We start from the raw sequence: 21167 nt of genomic DNA on the forward strand, positions 1-21167 counted from the left end.
AAAAGGCATATTGATAGTGGGCCTTTATTTAGACAGCATCAATTGGTAAACTTGGTGGTATATTTTAGATTGACAATAAATTGAATAAATTTAAATGAACTTTCCAATACAAGAACTGGCCATTTCTGTTTAAGTGGTCCAAAACACATTAAAAAAACTTTTCTCAAAAATGCAAAAAAAAATTAAAAATAATTGAGTATAGTGATATCAGATGTCTTCTCTCACCAAGACCTGCAAAAATTGACACAAGGGATGTAAGAAAATGTAAATTCAACACAAAACGCAGAGACCTTACATTGACAAAATGTATTTATTGTCAAAAAAAAAGAGGACCAGAGTTAAATTACTAACATGGAAGGAATTCATGTAGTTTATTGGCACTGAAGCAAATGCATTGTAGCAATGGAGCCTTTTTCCCAAACATACACAATTCATTGAAGTACTAATATAACTATAAAATAAAGCAACTAAAACCAAGCCTAGACAAACTGAAAAAAGCACAAAGAACAGGCAATAATCTCAGCATAACTATGAATACACAGACCACAACTAGCATTTCTTTATGTACAATTTATACAAAATAAAATGCTTCTTGGTACATGCACAAGACGCACAATTGTGCAAATTTCTCACTAAAACTACTCAAGCAAATTTAAAGCACAAATTGAGCCTACAATCTAAATTACAAAGGTAATCAAACTGGACTTTTAATTTAAAAATAAAAACAGATCAAATGAGAAACATCACATCACGTTCATTTCATGATTAGAAAAAGACAAAAATAAAAATTAGACACCGATACAAGGCACATTAATCGAGGTGTTCTAACTGGGGTTTATGATAATACTGAGCTCAGCCTGCTTAGATCCAGAACCAGCACACTTCAGCCTCTTCTCTTTAGATCGTTCACTTGAAAGGGCTCCACTTCTCCATAGACGCATTTAATGATGCATGTCTGCTGGCCAGACTACCTACAATAACATGACAACAGGACATCATCAGTTATATTCAGAGTAAAGACAGCAGCTGCTCCATGAAGTCCTTTGCGAGTGTCAAATCTTGTACACAATGAACATCTTGGTATGAATACACTTAACAGTCTCACATAGGCCAGTGAACACAGTAATGTTTCAGGAGTGAAAACTGCTTTTAAATACGAGAGCGAATGTTTGATGTCTGGAAGATTGCTTTGCAGAGTGTGCTCTTGAAGGGTTGCCATGTCCACTCATTATAAGCAATGCTTATTAAAGAGGACTTCAGATGTTGGTATAATTTTTTTTTAGGGTGTTCATGAAATGAACTTTGGTTAAACACACTTTGGTTAAAATTCCTTAAATGGTTGTGTAATACAACACCTTTTTACCTTGTCAAGAACAGCTCTGTTCACAGCGAGCCGTTTCGGTGCATGTCTCTAAATGATAAGAAGCCACTGTTCACCCCGCCCCTCTCTTCTGTTTCTTGTGTATTCAGTGGCGCATTCGAATGGCAGAGATATGCGAATACGGGACAGTGGTGGGCGGGGCCTGAGCAGTATGACATCATCAAAACGGCATGATGATCGAGACTCTTTAGGTTTTTGGGGGATTAAAAACAAAGGAGTGAATGGATTTTTATCATTGTAGGGTTGTTGTGTCCACACACTGCTAAGACACGTTTATTTTTCATCTGATGCCCCTTTTAAGCATCTCTGGGTTTGCTGTTCGTGCCCGGCTCATAAAGTGATCTAGTTTATGGGTCATTAAAGTAGACAGGTACAGGTCACTATATTTTGTGATGGGCTTATTTCCAAGAAAACACATTTGGATTTGAGTTTATTATGGACATGTTTCAATCTGCCATTTTTTCGAATAAGATCTGGCAACACAAATGAGTCAATATGTGCCATGTAGAATACAGAAGAAACTGATTAACAGCTAGTTGTAGTTGAGTGTAATTTCTGTAAATGTGGTTACCACTACCTGCATTTTTCAGCATCTGATTTGGTTTTCAATCCTGTAAATGACTGAACTGGATTAAACACTAAAAGACACAGAATTAAACAATAACATTCTCAGCAGGGCAGAAATCACCATGTAGTGCGCTCACCTGCTTCAGGACCCAAAATCATCCTCCTTGATTTTCTCTTCTTTTTCCTGTCCTGCTGAGGACCGTCCTACAAACACACGAGAATCCAACTGAGCTCTTCATGTTGAGCTCCAAGCCAAAACTACAGTATTAGCACATGATGAAAAGTGTAGATGAGACATACCAGTCTGTCCCTGTCGCACACAGGGCTTCTTTGGTGTGTGTTTGGGGAGGATTCTGCAAAGAGAAAACACACGGATTAACTGAGAGATTCCTGCAAAACTGAAACAATGCGATGAACGCAGCTACCTAGCGATTTGGCCAGCAGACAGTCTTTCTTGATGTGAGCGCTGGATCCGCACAGATAACAGCACCTCTCCTCTCTCTGCCGCCAGCGTCCACCGTCCGTCATCGCTCTGCCATCGGCTCGATTCACATCACGTCCATCAGGGTCACGTCTCTGTCTGGGCAAACCATTCAGACAAATGAATCAACAACAACCCAAATCAGCCTATAAGCATCCCACATCTGATTTATTAAGGATTTATTTTCATCTTAACGTGAATATGTGCACTACATTTCAAAATGTGGGGTCATAGCTGATTTCTATGTGAATGTAATTTATTTCTGTGATGCGCAGCTGTATTTTCAGCATCATTCCTCCAGTCTTCAGTGTCACATGATCTTCAGAAATCATGAAAATATAAAGATTTGCTGCTCAAGAAACATTTCTGATTATTATCAATGTTGAAAAACAGTTGTGGCGCTTTATATTTTTGTAAAAACTGTGATATGATATCTGAGATAGGGCTGGACGATTATGGCCTAAAATCAAAACCTTGATTAATTGAACATTTTACCTCGATTACGATTAATGAACGATTATTTTGTTTCGGTTTTGTTTTTTTGCCCTCATAGTTCACTGACAAGGTTTGTACTGTAAGCAGGGCCATAGTTGGGGTCAGCAGGGCCCCGGTGCAGGTTGTACCAGTGGGCCCTGTTTGAAAGTGTTTAAATTGTATGTTCCTTCTGTTTATTTGTTTGTGCTATTTACACAGTGTTTAAGTTTTTTCAAGTTTGTAAGTGTCCAGGTACAGAAACCGAATAATTAAATGTAAAATAGCACTGTAAAAATTAAACATACAGTCAAACCAAAATTTATTCAGACGCCTTCAACATTTCTCACATTATCAGTTTATTTGCTATAGTTTAGAAAATGGTAATAAAATATTACAAGAACTCAGAGTTAAACTGTCAGAACAAATTCATCTTGATAATTTCAGATAACTTTGAATGTAATCCATTACATATCTTTCTATCAAACAAAACTTCAGGCAACAGTCAATACTTTGTTGGCCAATTACCAAGCAATGATTAATTGTGTTCAGTCGGTGGTGTGAAAAGATTGCATTAGCAAGTCCGCAAACGAGAGCTCAGTTCAGTGTTACCGTCTGTGAGACGCGGCTCTCTCTCCGCATGTGCACCGAGCACAGCGCGCGAGTAACCAGCTACTCAGTTCAGCTTTCCAGCGTCTTGTGTTTGAATGCTTTATAGTTTTTTGAACGGTTAAATTGGCAAGTGGCAAGGCTTAATAACACGTGAAAATGATACGCTTTCATGACGACATGCAGCAGTGTTCTGTCAACTGTCCTGAGGGTATTTTTAGACTGGCCTCAGCCAGACGTTGAGATCGACTATTAAAGGTGGGATATTGTTTCCTATTGAAAGCGCGATCTGGCACCTATTGTAATTGTTCCCGTTCCTATTATTATTATTATTCTTCCTTCTTCCAACTAGGAGTCTATGGCAGCCCATATAACCGATTGCGGGAAAGTTGTAATGGTTTGACATTCTGATAGAGGACAGTGCCAACATTAAGTACACAAATTTTGGTGTGTCTAAGTCCTCTGATTCCTGAGCTCATGCCGATTCGATTGCACCCTATGAAGTCATTTTCCGTCGTAGAAATATGGCCGCCATTTTGAATTTTTTGAAAAACCTACTTTTTCGAACTCGTCCTAGACGTTTTGTCCGATTTACACGAAAATTTAACCAGATCATTTTCAGGCAGTGCTGACCAAATGTTATGGAATTCAAATTGATTCGTCAAACGATTTCGATAAACGCTCTAACAAATTTTACGTAGAGCTTGCAAAAACAGTCGTAAGGCTGTATCTCTGCAATGATTTATCATATTCAGACCAAACTTGGTGCATGTCATAATAAGTATGACATGAGGCTACATGCTGCGTTTCGGCACAGCGCCACCTGCTGGTCTGGAGATATGAAAAAATTGCTATTTTGCTTAAACCTTCTGAACAGTTTGTCCAAAAATCATAAAATTGGTCATGTTAGATTCAGGGCAACATGCCGAGTCGACTGATATCCAATTGTACCATTTTGGCCATTTTGACTGCTGGCCATTTTGAATTTTGTGCTAAAATGCTGTATTTTAAGAACGCATTAACGGATTGTTACGAAACTTGGTATGGGTCATCAGTACAATGTCCTAAAGGAGCGTGAGAATTTTCGAAACAGCGCCACCTAGTGGTGAATTGTTTTTTTTCAAATGCTTATAACTTTGGGTGTGGTCGACTTATTTTCACGAGACTCATCTAATTAGACACCTGAAACCTTACCGAGTCCTACGATACCAAACATGCTAGGTTTCGCCTTACGGTTTGTGTAGTGTTGTGATTTAGCGCTTAAAAACCATTTGGCTATATCTTCCGAACCGCTATTCCGATCGAGACGAAACCACCGTCAGAAGTTCGGAAACATAGGTCGATAGCTACACACCAATGCCCAAATGCGAAAATATTGATAGTAAGGGGTAGTACAATGCAAAGTCATGTGTCAGTCATTTTTCACTTGTTTTTTCATATAAATGTCTATAACTCTAAAGTGAATTAAGATATTTTCACCAGAATTGACACACATATGTATGGGCTCACTCTAAGGACACATTTCAGTTGTTTCTGTGATGTACTGAAATTTAATTACAAGCACTTCATACATTTCAAAGGGTTTTATCGACAATTACATGACATTTATGCAAAGAGTCAGTATTTGCAGTGTTGGCTCTTCTTTTTCAGGACCTTTTTTCAACTTCTGGGCCAAATCCTGACTGATAGCAACCCATTCTTTCATAATCACTTCTTGGAGTTTGTCAGAATTAGTGGGTTTTTGTTTGTCCACCCGCCTCTTGAGGATTGACCACAAGTTCTCAATGGGATTAAGATCGGGGGAGTTTCCAGGCCATGGACCCAAAATTTCAACATTCTGGTCCCCGAGCCACTTACAGTAGTTATCACTTTTGCCTTATGGCACGGTGCTCCATCGTGCTGGAAAAAGCATTGTTCTTCACCAAACTGTTGTTGGATTGTTGGAGGAAGTTGCTGTTGGAGGGTGTTTTGGTACCATTCTTTATTCATGGCTGTGTTTTTGGGCAGAATTGTAAGTGAGCCCACTCCCTTGGATGAGAAGCAACCCCACACATGAATGGTGTCAGGATGCGTTACTGTTGACATGACACAGGACTGATGGTAGCGCTCACCTTTTCTTCTCCGGACAAGCCTTTTTCCAGATGCCCCAAACAATCGAAAAGGAGCTTCATCGGAGAATATGACTTTGCCCCAGTCCTCAGCAGTCCATTCAATATACTTTCTGCAGAAGATCAATCTGTCCCTGATGTTTTTTTTGGAGAGAAGTGGCTTCTTTGCTGCCCTTCTTGACACCAGGCCATCTTCCAGAAGTCTTGGCCTCACTGTGCATGCAGATGCGCTCACACCTGCCTGCTGCCATTCCTGAGCAAGCACTGCACTGGTGGCACTCCGATCCCGCAGCTGAATCCTCTTTAGGAGACGATCCTGGCACTTGCTGGAATTTCTTGGGCGCCCTGAAGCCTTCTTTACAAGAATTGAACCTCTTTCCTTGAAGTTCTTGATGATCCTATAAATTGTTGATTTAGGTGCAATCTTAGTAGCCACAATATCCTTGCCTGTGAAGCCATTTTTATGCAACGCAATGATGGCTGCACTCGTTTCTTTGCAGGTCACCATTGTTAACAATGGAAGAACAATGATTTCAAGCATCACCCTCCTTTTAACATGTCAAGTCTGCCATTCTAACCCAATCAGCCTGACATAATGATCTCCAGCCTTGTGCTCGTCAACATTCTCACCTGAGTTAACAAGACGATTACTGAAATGATCTCAGCAGGTCCTTTAATGACAGCAATGAAATGCAGTGGAAAGGTTTTTTTGGGATTAAGTTAATTTTCATGGCAAAGAAGGACTATGCAATTCATCTGATCACTCTTCATAACATTCTGGAGTATATGCAAATTGCTATTATAAAAACTTAAGCAGCAACTTTTCCAATTTCCAATATTTATGTAATTCTCCAAACCTTTGGCCACGACTGTAGAAACCAAGTTTTCCTTATTTGGCCGAACATCCTGTCCGCCATCTTGATTTTCAGTCAAAACCTACTTTTTCGAACTGCTCCTAGACCGTTTGTCCAATTTTCACCAAAATTAAATCATATCATCTCCAGATTGAGCCAACTAAAAGTTATGGACTTCGTGTCGATATACAAAACTGTTCTCATTTAGCGCATTAATGAATTTGCTGGAAGGATGCCAAAATGCATTTGAGGCTGTATCTCAATAAAGCTTTGACATTTTAGCACCAAACATTGTATGTGTCATTGTCACCTCACACTGACCATGCCACATCAGTTTTGTAACAATGCCACCTATTGGTCAAGAGTAATGAACCAATCATTAACCATTAATAATTACATTTATAAAAATGCTAATAACTTTTAATTGCATCAGGCTATTGCAATGAAACTGGTCTCAAAATATTCCCTGTCTTAATGCTGACAACATAGATATCAAATATACCAGAGTAAGCTGAACTTCCTGTCCGTTATTTTGATTTACAGTACAGACCAAAAGTTTGGACACACCTTCTCATTCAAAGAGTTTTCTTTATTTTCATGACTATGAAAATTGTAGATTCACACTGAAGGCATCAAAACTATGAATTAACACATGTGGAATTATATACATAACAAAAAAGTGTGAAACAACTGAAAATATGTCATATTGTAGGTTCTCCAAAAGTAGCCACCTTTTGCTTTGATTACTGCTTTGCACACTCTTGGCATTCTCTTGATGAGCTTCAAGAGGTAGTCACCTGAAATGGTCTTCCAACAGTCTTGAAGGAGTTCCCCGAGAGATGCTTAGCACTTGTTGGCCCTTTTGCCTTCTGTCTGCGGTCCAGCTCACCCCTAAACCATCTGGATTGGGTTCAAATAGCCCTTGATGCCTTCAGTGTGACTCTACAATTTTCATAGTCATAAAAATAAAGAAAACTCTTTGAATGAGAAGGTGTCCCCAAACTTTTGGTCTGTAATGTATGTTGTTAACATACTTTTTCGAACTCCTCATCAGCCGTTGATACGATTTTCACCAAAATTTAATCAGATGATCTTCAAATTGTGCTTACAAAATGTTATGGATTCTGAAACGATGCACAAAAACGTTTTAGCATACCACCGCAACGAATTTGAGGCATGATGCAAAAATGACACTTCAGCCTATATCTCTGCAATGCTTTGGCATATTGACCTCAAACTGTGTGTGTGCCATTGTCATCTATCACAGAATACGCCAAAATGATTTGATAACAGCTCCACCTGTTGGTAAAAGTGATAAGCCATTTAATCATATTACTAGTGGTTATATTTATGATTTTTCAGTCATTTCAATTACAATCATCTTAATATTGCTGTAATTGGTAATTTTTGCATTTGGTGTGTTGCTCCATGCCGTGCTTATCTCCTAAATTTGCCAGTGGAGTGCTTGGCCCCGTAACTGCTGCTTGCAGCTATATTTTGATCTATGTTCGTAACATTTCTTACAGATTATTGCTCGGTGTAAGAGATAAATAAAGATAAATTAGCACAGTACCAGTACGAGTGATTGCGTGTGTGAATTAGTCATACTGTCTCTATATTATTGTGAAGCTGTGGGTTGAAAATAGCCTAGTTCCTTCCAAAGTAGAAAAACGTGCTATAATAAGTTTTGAGATTCTAAATTAAAAATTAAGTCGGTTAGAGGTTCTGAATTTCGGTTTTGATTACTTTTCGATTAATCATCCAGCCCTAATCTGAGATGTGCGAAAACTGTGATATGAATCAATTTAAATGTCTTCACTATCACTTTTGATCAATTGAATGCATCCCTGCTGAATAAAAGTATTCATCTCTATAATAAAAAAGTCTGACTGATCCCAAACTTTTAAACAGAAGTGCATGTTCCTTATGGATTATTATAGCATGTTCCAGATGTAAATACAGTGTTCAGTATGAACGAGAACTAAAACAGATATTCTCCAACAGATCTTGAGCTGAACTACCTCTTCCGCATCGGACAGTCTTTCATGAAGTGCCCAATCTTCCCACAGACCCGGCAGCAGCGGTCATTGGGTGCTAGCTTGCCCTCTGTCAGCACCTCTGGGTCAAAAAAATACTCCTGCCAACACAAGAGAGACATCAAATACACCGACTTGGGAGCGGTTTTACAGAATTTGGTAACATTTTAGTTTAAAGACCAATTCTCAATATTAACTAGTTAATCAGAATTTATATGGTCAACATAAAGGACACAAACCATTTTGTTGGGATACTCTGGAGGGAAGTCTCTGACTGGCGTGCCGAAAACTCTGCGGGCGTTGATGAAGGCCTTCATGATGAAGCTTGCCACTGCAAACAGCCACACAGAAGAAAACATGACGACAAGATATCAAGACAAGGGTTGAGTAACAACAGTCAACAACTATAGATCTAAAATGCACACAAAAATGCATCTATTAATCTGAAATGGTTTAAACAAACAAGGTCATTGATGGATAACAGCAGCTAAACACAGGTGATTCATCTTAATAAAGCTTTTAAAAACAACACAAAAGCATGCCATACTTCTCCGTGAGAGACCAGCTCCAAGATTATGACTCAAATCAAAGGGATCTGAAAGAAACACACAAATGAACAACTACGATCTTGTAACACATAAAGTGCTGAGGAATGTCAGTTTTAAAGAAATGCACTAAATTACTGCTACTTTAAGTACAAAATGTGTTACACTGTTGTTATTTTTTTTGTGGTTTTCCGTCTTGCATTTTATCTCTCAAACTGAAGTCCTTTGGAATGTGTAAATTAATGTTAATTTGTTAAATGACTAGTAAAATGATTAGATGTGCAAGCCCTAGTCTATATAAATGTATATAATAAGAAGTAAAATGAAATAAAAAAATAAATATTTGAAATGCAATAAAAATTATATTGCATATGATAATAATGTCTAATTTCTAAAAAAGTAACGGCTCTCACTCAGTGTAGTGGAGCAGTGACATAATATTTTTCTAGCAAACCATTTTTCTAGTTGGGCTGCACGATTGATCGCATGCGATTGTCATGTAACCTTTTATGTCAAATAACCTTTTCAAAAGGTACATATATTTGTACCAAAGGGACTATTTTAGTACCTTAAAAGGTACATATTAGAACCTAATAGGTACAAAAGTGTATCTTTTGAAAAGGTGCCATTCCCCCAGTGACAGCTTTTGTACCTTTAATTCTGTGTACACGTTCACTCTCAGAAAAAAAGGTACAAAATATGCCACTGGAGCGCTACCTTCTCAAAAGGTTCTATTATGGGCTATTTAGCTATTTTAAGTGTACCTTTAGAAAAACTGACAGATTTTGTACCTTTTTTTCTGAAAGTGTAACAGGTTATTGTTGCATATTCATAAGTTCCTCGTCTGATATTCAGCACGCAGTAGTTTGCGCTTACCCTCGATGGCGAGGTGTTTGGAGGTCCACTGCTTCTTGAAGGTGGTGAGAGGCTCTTTCCTGCGGATGCAGACCACGGTCTCCCTGAAGTCAAACGTCTCAGTGTAAAACTGCAAAAGCCCAAACCACAGCTGCCCCACAGACTCCTCATTCTTCTTGTACCCCGGCCAGTATTTATGCTGAGGAATCAACAACAGTCCCAGACTTATTGGCTATTAAATCACAAGTTCAAGGCACACATATAAAACAAATAAAAAAAGAAAAAAATGTTTCCACTGGATGCTTTAGGACTAAACTAAATTTGACCACGGATGAAACACAGTAAATTCCTCCTGCCTAACAGAAATATAGGTTGTACTGACACCGATAAAAACTTTGAATTATCCCACTGTTGATAAAATCACATTTACACTAGTGCACTTACTCTACTCTTCAAAACTGCAATAATTATGATTTGTTTTAACGTTTTTGAAAGTACTCTCTGATTCTCACTACGGTTGCATTTTTATTTTTTTTTTTAAATACAGTAAAATGGTAATATTCTGTAATAATCAGAAATGTTTCTTGAGCAGGATCGTGTGATTTACACTCGAAAACAGCTATTCTAAATTTTAATAATATTTCTGATTATTCCTGTTTTATTGTATTTTTGATCAAATAAGTCAGCTTTGGTGATCATTAGAAATGCATACCAAAAATCAAAGACTTTGAGGACTGTTAAACTATGTAAAGTTTATTTGTTGCTTTTGTACAAAAGCATAATTTGGGATAATAAAACTCACATCAGAAGCCAAACTTCAGTTCAGATTTACTTTTACACATTATGTTCAAAACATCACACAACAAACTTTAAAATTACAATCAGCTATTCTATTAAAATAATCTCACTCACCAAGTTCTTCAGATCACTAAAGAAATGCACATCCCAGCCTTCGACAAGAACTACAGGCTTCTTCTCTCCAACGTACATCTACAGAAACACACAAAATCCATTCAGACACAGTCCTACCAAAATACAGTAGTTTAGGATGAACTTAATGCAATACAGAAGGATATACACAAAATTAAATTGTTCCATTAATTCACATTTTTACCTTTTACTATATATATGAGGAAATATATCAGGATTATGGAAATATCTATGGATTACTTCACTTCTAAATTATTTAGAATTTTTGGTGTTCACACGTGCTTGTATATTAATGGTTAAAGTACTGCATTAAGTGTTGTAAGAGTTGTAACCTTGAAGTTAAATAAATTTATAGTGTTCATCCGATACTGTTTTTTTGACAGCCGATGCCGATATCTTGGAAAGCAGGGGGCCGATATCCGATATGAAGCCGATATAATTATTATTATCATTTTTGTATTATTATTATAAATGCATAAAGCACAGCATGATTTGAAATCACGGGTTTAAAGTTTAAAGCATTCAATTCACACGGACCGACCGTCAGGAGAACACGCAATCATGCTGGATACACACTTCACAAGATCTCACAGCTGAGTTTGCAAGGTTTGTGAAATTAAATGTTCACTAATCATTCAAAGATCTTTAAATTATATAAATGCGTATTTGCTTAATGCTGACGGCAAACAAGAAAGTATTATAATACTAATAATATAAAAGCAATCGTTATAATACTTTTTGTATACATTAATTCCTTTTGTTCAACTTTAACAAGCAGAGAAACTTATCGGCTGACGCCGATATTAGAAAAATGCCAAATATCGGCCGATATATCGGTCGACCACTAATCATTTATTACAAGTAACTGTGATTAAGAAAGTTATAATGGTCCAGAAAGACACCTCTTGGAGAACTGGGATAACAGGCGGGCTTCTTTGTTGAAGGAAGTACAGCACCATTAGGGTGTAGGCATATGAAGACAGACTCCCACGGGACGCATCGCCAATATCACAGACCTGAAAACACAAACATCGCTCTCCACATCAGAAACTGTGATGCATCCCACTGAACCCAATGCAGAACCTTTCCTCAAAAACCAACTTTCTTTCTCGCTCTAGCTTCAAGCGCAGCCAATGATTTGTGCCATCTCTACGATTTTTAATGAATGCGTCAAACTCACTTTAGCGAACACTTTCATGACGTAGCAGAGGATCTTCACCCGAGCGTCGATCGCAGCGTATGATGCCAGTAACTGCGTGTTGTGCAAAGCCTGAGGAAAATCAAATGGAAAAATCTCGGTTGCTGTTTATTTGACCGTATGTGCACTTACATCAGAAGCTAGTGAGTAGTATAAGTTAACTACTTGGACTTAATATGAGTTTAAAGTGAAGTTTAGAGTTAGGAGCTTGCTATTATATTAAGCACTCACTGTAATATACATTTAAGTAAAAAACACAGTGATAAGTATTGCATATTACATTAAAAATATAGTAAAAGTAAAAAACAAAAAAAAAACAAACAAAACATGTATAATTGTATATAAACCTAAAACAAACATATCGATGTAGATAAAGACTGTGACCTGACATTCAGCACATTCACAACAAAGACTAGGATACATTTTAACAATAATTCTCCAAATTAACTTTGAAACAAGACAATATATTAAATATCTGATATTTTAAATATTTGTTTGACAGCCTCTATCCACTTATCACTATGGAAGCCCGTTTCTGCCGAATAAAATTTTTTCAAAGGTATTTTCAACTTTTTATCTCACAATTCAGACTTTTTTTCTCAGAATTGCATGAAATATAATCGCAATTGAAAGTTAAAGTCATAACTGTGAGGAAAAGGCAGAATTGCATGTCTTTATCTTGCAATTGTGACTTTGTAACTCGCAATTACGAGTTTATATCATGTAATTCTGAGAAAAAAGTCAGAATTGCGAGAAAAAAAGTCAGAATTGCACGTTTTTATCTCGCTATTGTGACTTCATAACTCACAATTGTGACTGTATAACTCGAAATTGTGTTTACAATAATGTAATTCTGAGAAAAAAAGCCAGCATTGCATGTTTTTTTCTCATTATTGTAACTTTATATCTCGCAATTCTGACTTCAAAAAAAAAAAAAAGTAAGGCAATAACCTTTTTTTTTTTTTTTTTTTTTTAAATCAGGGGATATAAAAAAGTTTGCCAGTCCTGCTTTTAATGCTAGTTAGACGTAACAATCTTAAGTTGACCTTAATGTGATCCTGATCTACAAATAAATACTTGATTTGACTTGAATGATGAACACATACATTCACTTCTGGGCATGAAATTAACAAATGTGGTGCATGTGAAAAACTTCTTTAGAGAGCAGAAGTAGGGAATAACTAGCATAAATAAAGGAATTTATTTTACCATACAAGCACACGGCTAAGTTATGAAATAACGAGCAAATCTAAATCATAAAAGCTATTTATTTACATTTCAAAAATCAAGCTTTAGATGCTGCAGTGGCTATTTAATGAGATGTCCGACCAAATTAAAATCTGTAATAAAAAGAGATTTTATGAATGCAGGGGTGTGAAGAAATCCAAACAAGCAGAGTACTTATGCCGAAATATTAAAGTATAAACGTTTGCGATAAGTAAGGAACTGTCCATCCTTTTTACAGAAGCCACATGACAAATATGTAAAGAGGGCTCTCTTCTTATGAAATATTAGTGCTACAATCAACTGCGACACTTATTGGCCTGAACGTCCATTTAATAATGTTGTGTCTGGTTTATTCTCTCACCAGTGTATTGTACAAGCTTATATCGCCCTCTAGTCCAGTTTTGGTGTGGTAAAACTTCACAATTGGGACTTTTGCTGTAGTAATAGGTAGGATGTTTCTCAGGCCTAAAATGAATGGATAAATAGACATGGCAGAGGTAGAGAGAGATGGGGTGTAAAACAAAACCACTGATTTATTTGAACAACACACATTTGGAGTAAACGGAGGTTGCCTGAAGCGTACAGACAGGCTCTTTGTTATTTCATTATCCATTCAGAAGATTAGAAGTACGGAGAGAGGACACAGTGTAGAAACAGAATAGCCTTTTCCTTCCTAAAAGTCTCAAAACTCCATAATAATGCTCAATTTCATTCATGAAAACTGAAGTGTAGTGTAAACAACAGGCAGTGTCAGACGGAGGGCTTACTGTGGTGTTTCCGCAGCGCTTTAGCCAAACTCTCGATAACAGCCATGGAATCCAAACCCTGTGAGAGGAGCCAGAATCACACACGCAATCAGTGCAAAACACAGGTGCAAACCATAGACTGTATGGTGCAAACAGGGGCTAAAAAGTGCTTAAAAATCGTTTTTTATCTGGCTGGGTAAGATTTTGTTACGTTTTTTTTTTTAAAACAGGTCTGATTTGCTCACCAAAGCTGCATAGATTTAATCAAAAATACTGTAAAAACAGTAACATTGTGAAATATTTTTGCATTTTAAAATAACTCTTTTCTAAGTGAATATCTGTTAAAATGTAATTTATTTATGTTGATGCGCAGCTGTATTTTCAGTCTTCAGTGTCACATGATCTTCCGAAATCATTCTACTATGATTTGCTGCTCAAGAAACATTTCTGATTATTATTAATGTTGAAAACAGTTGTGCTGCTCCATGTTTTTGTAAAAACAGCTATATACAATTTTTCAGGATTATTTATTTCCACTTCTTTAAAAACAAAAAGCAAAAATTCAATTCAACCATACTAATATGCAAAAATGACTTTAGATAAATAAGATAATTTAACATTTGGGGTGAAAGGGCTTTTACGTTTCCAAAAATATTACTTTTTATATTAAAACAAAGAAGCAAGCCCGGCCCAGATTTAAAAAGTAATGCAAAAGTAATGTAACGCAAGTAATGTGATTAGTATGTTATGCATTGTAATACATTACTATTTCCTGGTCATGAAGACCTCGTATAGCTGTAGAAATAAGTCATGTTACCTCTGCTGTGTCCTGGCCTTCTAGAGTCATACAGATGTCCAAGTCACTCTGTTTAAAGCCAAACCCATTCTTGGATGAGCCAAACAAAACCAACTTGGCTCCTGTTTAAAAATACACATTAATGAATAAGCATCTGTATAGTCTTCCCATTACATACATGTCAAATCTTCTGACTTCTGATTGGCCCTTTTCAGAATCAGAAGCATGTTTACACACACACACACACACACAGGGAATTTGTCTCGGAGACAGGAGACTTTAGTGCAGAAAAAATAGAGACATGCATAGGCAGTGAAATGGAATATAACACAATAATTATTATAATAAAATGAAATCATATAATTATATTATAAAAATGTATAACGCATTCAAGCTACATTATTACAACCTACAAGTAAAGGGTTGCCAAATTCTTTTTTCATACTCACCTGGCACATGACATCTCAGGAACATCTCGAAATCTTGTAAAATATGTTCTCTGACTTTCACCTCCACATCATCTGGTGCAAAGTCACCTAAATTAATACAACCATTTTTATCACTGGAACTATGCGCATAGAACAAGTGCATGCTAAATTTCTCAATCTGTTAAAAACAATAATAATAAAAATAAAAAAAATTTCCTGATCAATTACAGTTTAATTGTATAGCGCTTTTCACAACAGGGCAGTATGATAATGGATAAATGGTTAATCGCAATTATATTCCCCAAAAATATAATCATGATTATTGATCATGTTATTGTCACTTTTTACATTTCATTAAAATTATTAAGTACAAATTAAGCGAACGTCAACTTGCATGGTTTGCTTGCATGGTAATGAGAAAATCTCTGACTGGGGGATTTAATCTCTTGACACCTGGCAACCGTAGCCAGGAAATCTTGTGGAGGCTTATACCAATGCAAGATAATGTCCAATAAAAATGAAATGTTTTCAGGATAAATAAGCAGAGGCCATTTGCTTGAGGTTTTAAATTCATATTAAGATATAATTTTTCACCCTATCATTTCATTTTTCAATATTAATTCTTCTTAAAAACGAAATAAATAAAAATCATAATTTATGTAATACGGAATTAAAAAAATTCTTTCCAAAGTTACTTTTTGTAAGGTCTATGCAATACTGTTCTCTTCTAAAAAAAAATCATGACTTTAAAATGATCTTTTGGGGGTAAGTCCAAATTTATGTTCAATTCATTTGTAATAAAATTCAATACAATATAATCAGTACATCATGTAATTCATTAGATTACAAAACGTTATCACCCTAATCACATTATTAGGGATACACCGATATGAACATTTTGGCTGATACTGATGACCAATATTTTTTTTTAATTTGAAAGCCGATAACCGATATGTTGCCCGATAAATCTATATCCAAATTTTTATATACTTTTTTAGAGCCTGATTATAAAAAAGGTCTCATCATTAAAAGACACATCCCAAACACTTCAACATAAGCAGCCTAGTTTGAACAGTGTACAGTACATTTAAAAATTACCAAATTTCATCATAAAAAGTCTTACAAATAAATAAAATAATACATAATGCAAATAAGTCATCTCAAGTCAAGTGTTTCTGAAGGAAATAATGCATTATTTATCGCCTTTAAGATATCGGAAAAATGTTCTTATCGGGCCGATACTGATAACAGAAAAATGTAGCATTTATTGGCCGATACCGATATGGTGGCCGATATATCGTGCATCCCTATACAATATAATCAATATTTGTCTACAGGAAAGCTTCTGGAGGCTTATACCAATACAAGATAATGTCCAATAAAAATTCTATGTTTTCAGGATAAATAAGCAGAGGTCACAGTTTTTAATTTCATATTGAGAGATAATAAATCCCCCCCCCCAATCATTTCATTCTTTTTTAATAAATAATCAATTTATGCAATACGGAATTAAAACATTCCTTTCCAAAGCTACAGACTAGTGTTGTCACAGCACCAAAGTTTCAGTATTCGGTACCGATACCAGTGAAAATCCACGGTTCTCTGTACTAATTTCGTTACCAAAGCAAAACACAAAAATATGCTAATTAAAAAAAAACACTTTTTAACACCAAGAATAAAACCAATGCCATTCTTTATACTTATTTACAATTGTGTTTAAAGTTTTTCTATAAGTAATATAATTATGAAAAAAAGTAAACAAGTTTCACCCAAATGTAATTTGTCTTTTAATAAATGATATTTAAACATTTTATTTTTTGTTAAATAAAGGGGATTTGCTATTAAAATTAAAACACGGAAGAAATAGTGTGATTTATTTCTTTAAAAAATAAAGTTGTATTAATTTTGTCAACAGTAGTAGCAGTATCACATACATTCTACTAAATAATAGTAATATTTCTAGCACAATGCCTTTATGTAAAAATGAACTTTTATTTTAATGGGTTACCATAAATACCTTTTAACTGATACTGGTTTTACTCAAATGAAATGGTAAAATGGTTGTGAAGTGACAGTTCTGGTGATGTTGTTTATGTATTTATGTCCTCATTGAGACGACAGACGCGCTTCAGTCTATGTAGTAAACAAACCCGCACGTCTATCCCATTCATTCATTCATTCATGCACAGACGCGCAGAACATGTAGGATTCATATTTCCACCAACTTTTACAAAGACTGGTCCATATGGAGATTTGATTAATTTATGCTAACTTTGACAAATTCCGTGACTGTCCATATTAAAATGTAAGTTTCATTTTCATGACTGGATTTTGAGATTCCGTCTGCATTTTCTGCTTCGCGGAAATCATAGCGCTGTATGCGTCAAGAACCGGCTTGACCGGGTCCTCGGTACCACCGGTACTTAAAGAAACCTGGTACATGACATTTTCATTTTTTTTTAGTACCGACTTGGTACCAAAGTACCGTGTCTTTTGACAACACTAATACAGACATCCATGATATTCTTCATTCTCCGGTTTAGTTCACAAAAATAACAACAACTAAAAAGGAATGCCTGGAAAATCGTGTTTTGCCGAATATATTGACAGGGTACTTACCGTAGCATTGCTCACAGACTTCATCGAGGATCTGGAGGAAGTCTAGAGTCATTAGTGGAAGGGGATCCAGCTCCACTCTTTTGAAGTCCTCGGGACAGTCCTGTTTCAGATGCCCATCGCTCTTACAAAGACTGCATATCAGAACGGGGGGCTAACAGAGAAGATGAAGTTAGTCTGTCAATATGACCCGCATTAAACTGAAATAATGTCTGATGAAGGAAGTTATTAAACGTCAAAATTCTGAATAAATGTCAACAGAAATATGTTCATATTTAATCAAATTTCTCAGCAATTGCTCAACAACAGCAGCTGAATATTTGGCAACAACGACAAAGCTTTTACTTTTTACTAATTGCATGACTGGATGGACTCACAAAGACTCAGTAGCCATGCAAATGAGGAAAAAAAGCATTTTACCTTGCCATTACTGAAAAAGCGCTTGCTGAAGATGTACTGAAAGCCTTCAGGAGCCGTCTGAGGAGATTCAGATTTGGTAAAATCAGCTTTGGGTTTGTTTAGGACAGACACTGCTTCCTCTGGATGAGCCGCATCAGACCCCACATCATCACTCATCTCCCGCTCGAACGGGAAGATTTCATCGCCAGATTGATCAGATCCAGATCCGTCCAGCTCTATGTCTTCATCTTCACCCTAAAAAAAGTTCATTTGTAATTTTCCAGAGTATCACTGTCCACTATTTTACAAGAGAATTTAGTTGAACTTACACTACAAGAGTGTTAGTGATTATCGGTGTCTTATTTTAACTAGAAAAATCAACCAATTTGGTTGGATCAAAACCATGAGGAATGGACTTTTTCTTGACTATTATAATTTTGCTTGACTTTTCTGGACTGTTCAGGGCCTTTTCCAGGTCAAGACACTGGAAGAGGCTAAATAATAAATAGCTAAATAATGCACACAAAAAAAATTCATCTAGTATGAAAAAAATATATATTATTCAATCTAATTTTAATGTTAACACTTTACAGTAAGGTTCCATTGACAATGAACAACAATGAACGATACACTTATTAAAATTATTTATTAATCTTTGTTAATGTTAGTTATTGAAAATACAGTTGTTCACTGTTAGTTCATGTTAATTCACAGTGCATTAACTAATGTTAACAAGCACAACTTTTGATTTTAATAATGCATTAGTAAATGTTGGAATTAACATTAAGAGTAATAAATGCTGTAAAGCTACGGTTTATTCTTAGTTCGTTAGCTTAAGTAGTTAATGTTAACTAATGTTAACTAATGAACCTTATTGTAAAGCGTTACTATTATTTTTACTTCAGCTTTATTGCAATGAGTGAAACTGATTCAGTTAACAATAACAACACTGAACCAATATAACATTTTAAATGTGTTAACTTAAAAAATGATGCTGAATTTTATAGTAATGAATTTAAACAGCCAGAGTTTGTTGATCTCAAATGTGGCTAAACTCAGCTGCACAAGGAATAAAAAGAAAAACTCAAGAAAATAACAAATGGGCTCAGGTTTCATTACTCATGCTATGTGCTTTTGTCTTTTTATTAGTTGTTGGTGTGAGTGTGATTTTAAATATTTATTTATATTTAGCATTATTATTATTTTTTTATTTCAGTGTTAGTTTAATTTGATAATATATATATTAGGGCTGTCACTTTTAGTTCGAAAATCGATTGCACAATCGATCGGACCAACCAAAAAGTTTCGAAAATTAAAATAGAGAATCAATTTTAACCAAATATATACAGTCGTGGCCAAAAGTTTTGAGAATTACATAAATATTGGAAATTGGAAAAGTTGCTGCTTAAGTTTTTATAATAGCAATTTGCATATACTCCAGAATGTTATGAAGAGTGATCAGATGAATTGCATAGTCCTTCTTTGCCATGAAAATTAACTTAATCCCAAAAAAACCTTTCCACTGCATTTCATTGCTGTCATTAAAGGACCTGCTGAGATCATTTCAGTAATCGTCTTGTTAACTCAGGTGAGAATGTTGACGAGCACAAGGCTGGAGATCATTATGTCAGGCTGATTGGGTTAGAATGGCAGACTTGACATGTTAAAAGGAGGGTAATGCTTGAAATCATTGTTCTTTCATTGTTAACCATGGTGACCTGCAAAGAAAGCGTGCAGCCATCATTGCGTTGCATAAAAATGGCTTCACAGGCAAGGATATTGTGGCTACTAAGATTGCACCTAAATCAACAATTTATAGGATCATCAAGAACTTGAAGGAAAGAGGTTCAATTCTTGTAAAGAAGGCTTCAGGGCGTCCAAGAAAGTCCAGCAAGTGCCAGGATGGTCTCCTAAAGAGGATTGAGCCGCGGGATCGGAGTGCCACCAGTGCAGAGCTTGCTCAGGAATGGCAGCAGGCAGGTGTGAGCGCATCTGCACGCACAGTGAGGACAAGACTTCTGGAAGATGGCCTGGTGTCAAGCAAAGAAGCCACTTCTCTCCAAAAAAAACATCAGGGACAGATTGATCTTCTGCAGAAAGTATATTGAATGGACTGCTGAGGACTGGGGCAAAGTCATATTCTCCGATGAAGCTCCTTTTCGATTGTTTGGGGTTTCTGGAAAAAGGCTTGTCCGGAGAAGAAAAGGTGAGCGCTACCATCAGTCCTGTGTCATGCCAACAGTAACGCATCCTGACACCATTCATGTGTGGGGTTGCTTCTCATCCAAGGGAGTGGGCTCACTTACAATTCTGCCCAAAAACATAGCCATGAATAAAGAATGGTACCAAAACACCCTCCAACAGCAACTGCTTCCAACAATCCAACAACAGTTTGGTGAAGAACAATGCATTTTCCAGCACGATGGAGCACCGTGCCATAAGGCAAAAGTGATAACTAAGTGGCTCGGGGACCAGAATGTTGAAATTTTGGGTCCATGGCCTGGAAACTCCCCAGATCTTAATCCCATTGAGAACTTGTGGTCAATCCTCAAGAGGCGGGTGGACAAACAAAAACCCACTAATTCTGACAAACTCCAAGAAGTGATTATGAAAGAATGGGTTGCTATCAGTCAGGATTTGGCCCAGAAGTTGATTGAGAGCATGCCCAGTCGAATTGCAGAGGTCCTGAAAAAGAAGGGCCAACACTGCAAATACTGACTCTTTGCATAAATGTCATGTAATTGTCGATAAAAGCCTTTGAAACGTATGAAGTGCTTGTAATTATATTTCAGTACATCACAGAAACAACTGAAACAAAGATATAAAAGCAGTTTAGCAGCAAACTTTTTGAAAACTAATATTTATGTAATTCTCAAAGCTTTTGGCCACAACTGTACACTATTAATTTTAAAATAATTAA

General features: G+C 36.2%; 1 protein-coding gene across 4 annotated transcripts in view; it reads right to left on the minus strand.

The window, feature by feature from the left end:
- Positions 1 to 343: 343 nt before the first annotated feature.
- Positions 344 to 21167, minus strand: part of LOC132132512 (terminal uridylyltransferase 7-like) — a 29421-nt gene continuing 8597 nt past the window's right edge. For 2 of the 4 annotated variants that reach the window (XM_059544916.1, XM_059544923.1), the window contains 17 exons: positions 18269 to 18495; positions 17852 to 18002; positions 15254 to 15340; positions 14826 to 14926; positions 14030 to 14087; positions 13624 to 13727; positions 12018 to 12107; positions 11740 to 11853; positions 10820 to 10897; positions 9929 to 10106; positions 9055 to 9102; positions 8747 to 8838; positions 8493 to 8608; positions 2374 to 2528; positions 2249 to 2301; positions 2086 to 2152; positions 344 to 971 (listed from right to left, as the gene is read on the minus strand). In XM_059544916.1, the coding sequence (XP_059400899.1) occupies positions 907 to 971; positions 2086 to 2152; positions 2249 to 2301; positions 2374 to 2528; positions 8493 to 8608; positions 8747 to 8838; positions 9055 to 9102; positions 9929 to 10106; positions 10820 to 10897; positions 11740 to 11853; positions 12018 to 12107; positions 13624 to 13727; positions 14030 to 14087; positions 14826 to 14926; positions 15254 to 15340; positions 17852 to 18002; positions 18269 to 18495 (1784 nt within the window). In that variant the 3' untranslated portion in view covers positions 344 to 906. Of the gene's footprint in view, positions 972 to 2085; positions 2153 to 2248; positions 2302 to 2373; positions 2529 to 8488; positions 8609 to 8746; positions 8839 to 9054; positions 9103 to 9928; positions 10107 to 10819; positions 10898 to 11739; positions 11854 to 12017; positions 12108 to 13623; positions 13728 to 14029; positions 14088 to 14825; positions 14927 to 15253; positions 15341 to 17851; positions 18003 to 18268; positions 18503 to 21167 lie in introns of those variants that run through there. The other 2 variants (XM_059544932.1, XM_059544937.1) reach the window with 2 other exon arrangements.

The sequence above is a fragment of the Carassius carassius genome, chromosome 4 (assembly GCF_963082965.1).
Source record: "Carassius carassius chromosome 4, fCarCar2.1, whole genome shotgun sequence".
In the NCBI taxonomy this organism is placed as follows: Eukaryota; Metazoa; Chordata; class Actinopteri; order Cypriniformes; family Cyprinidae; genus Carassius; species Carassius carassius.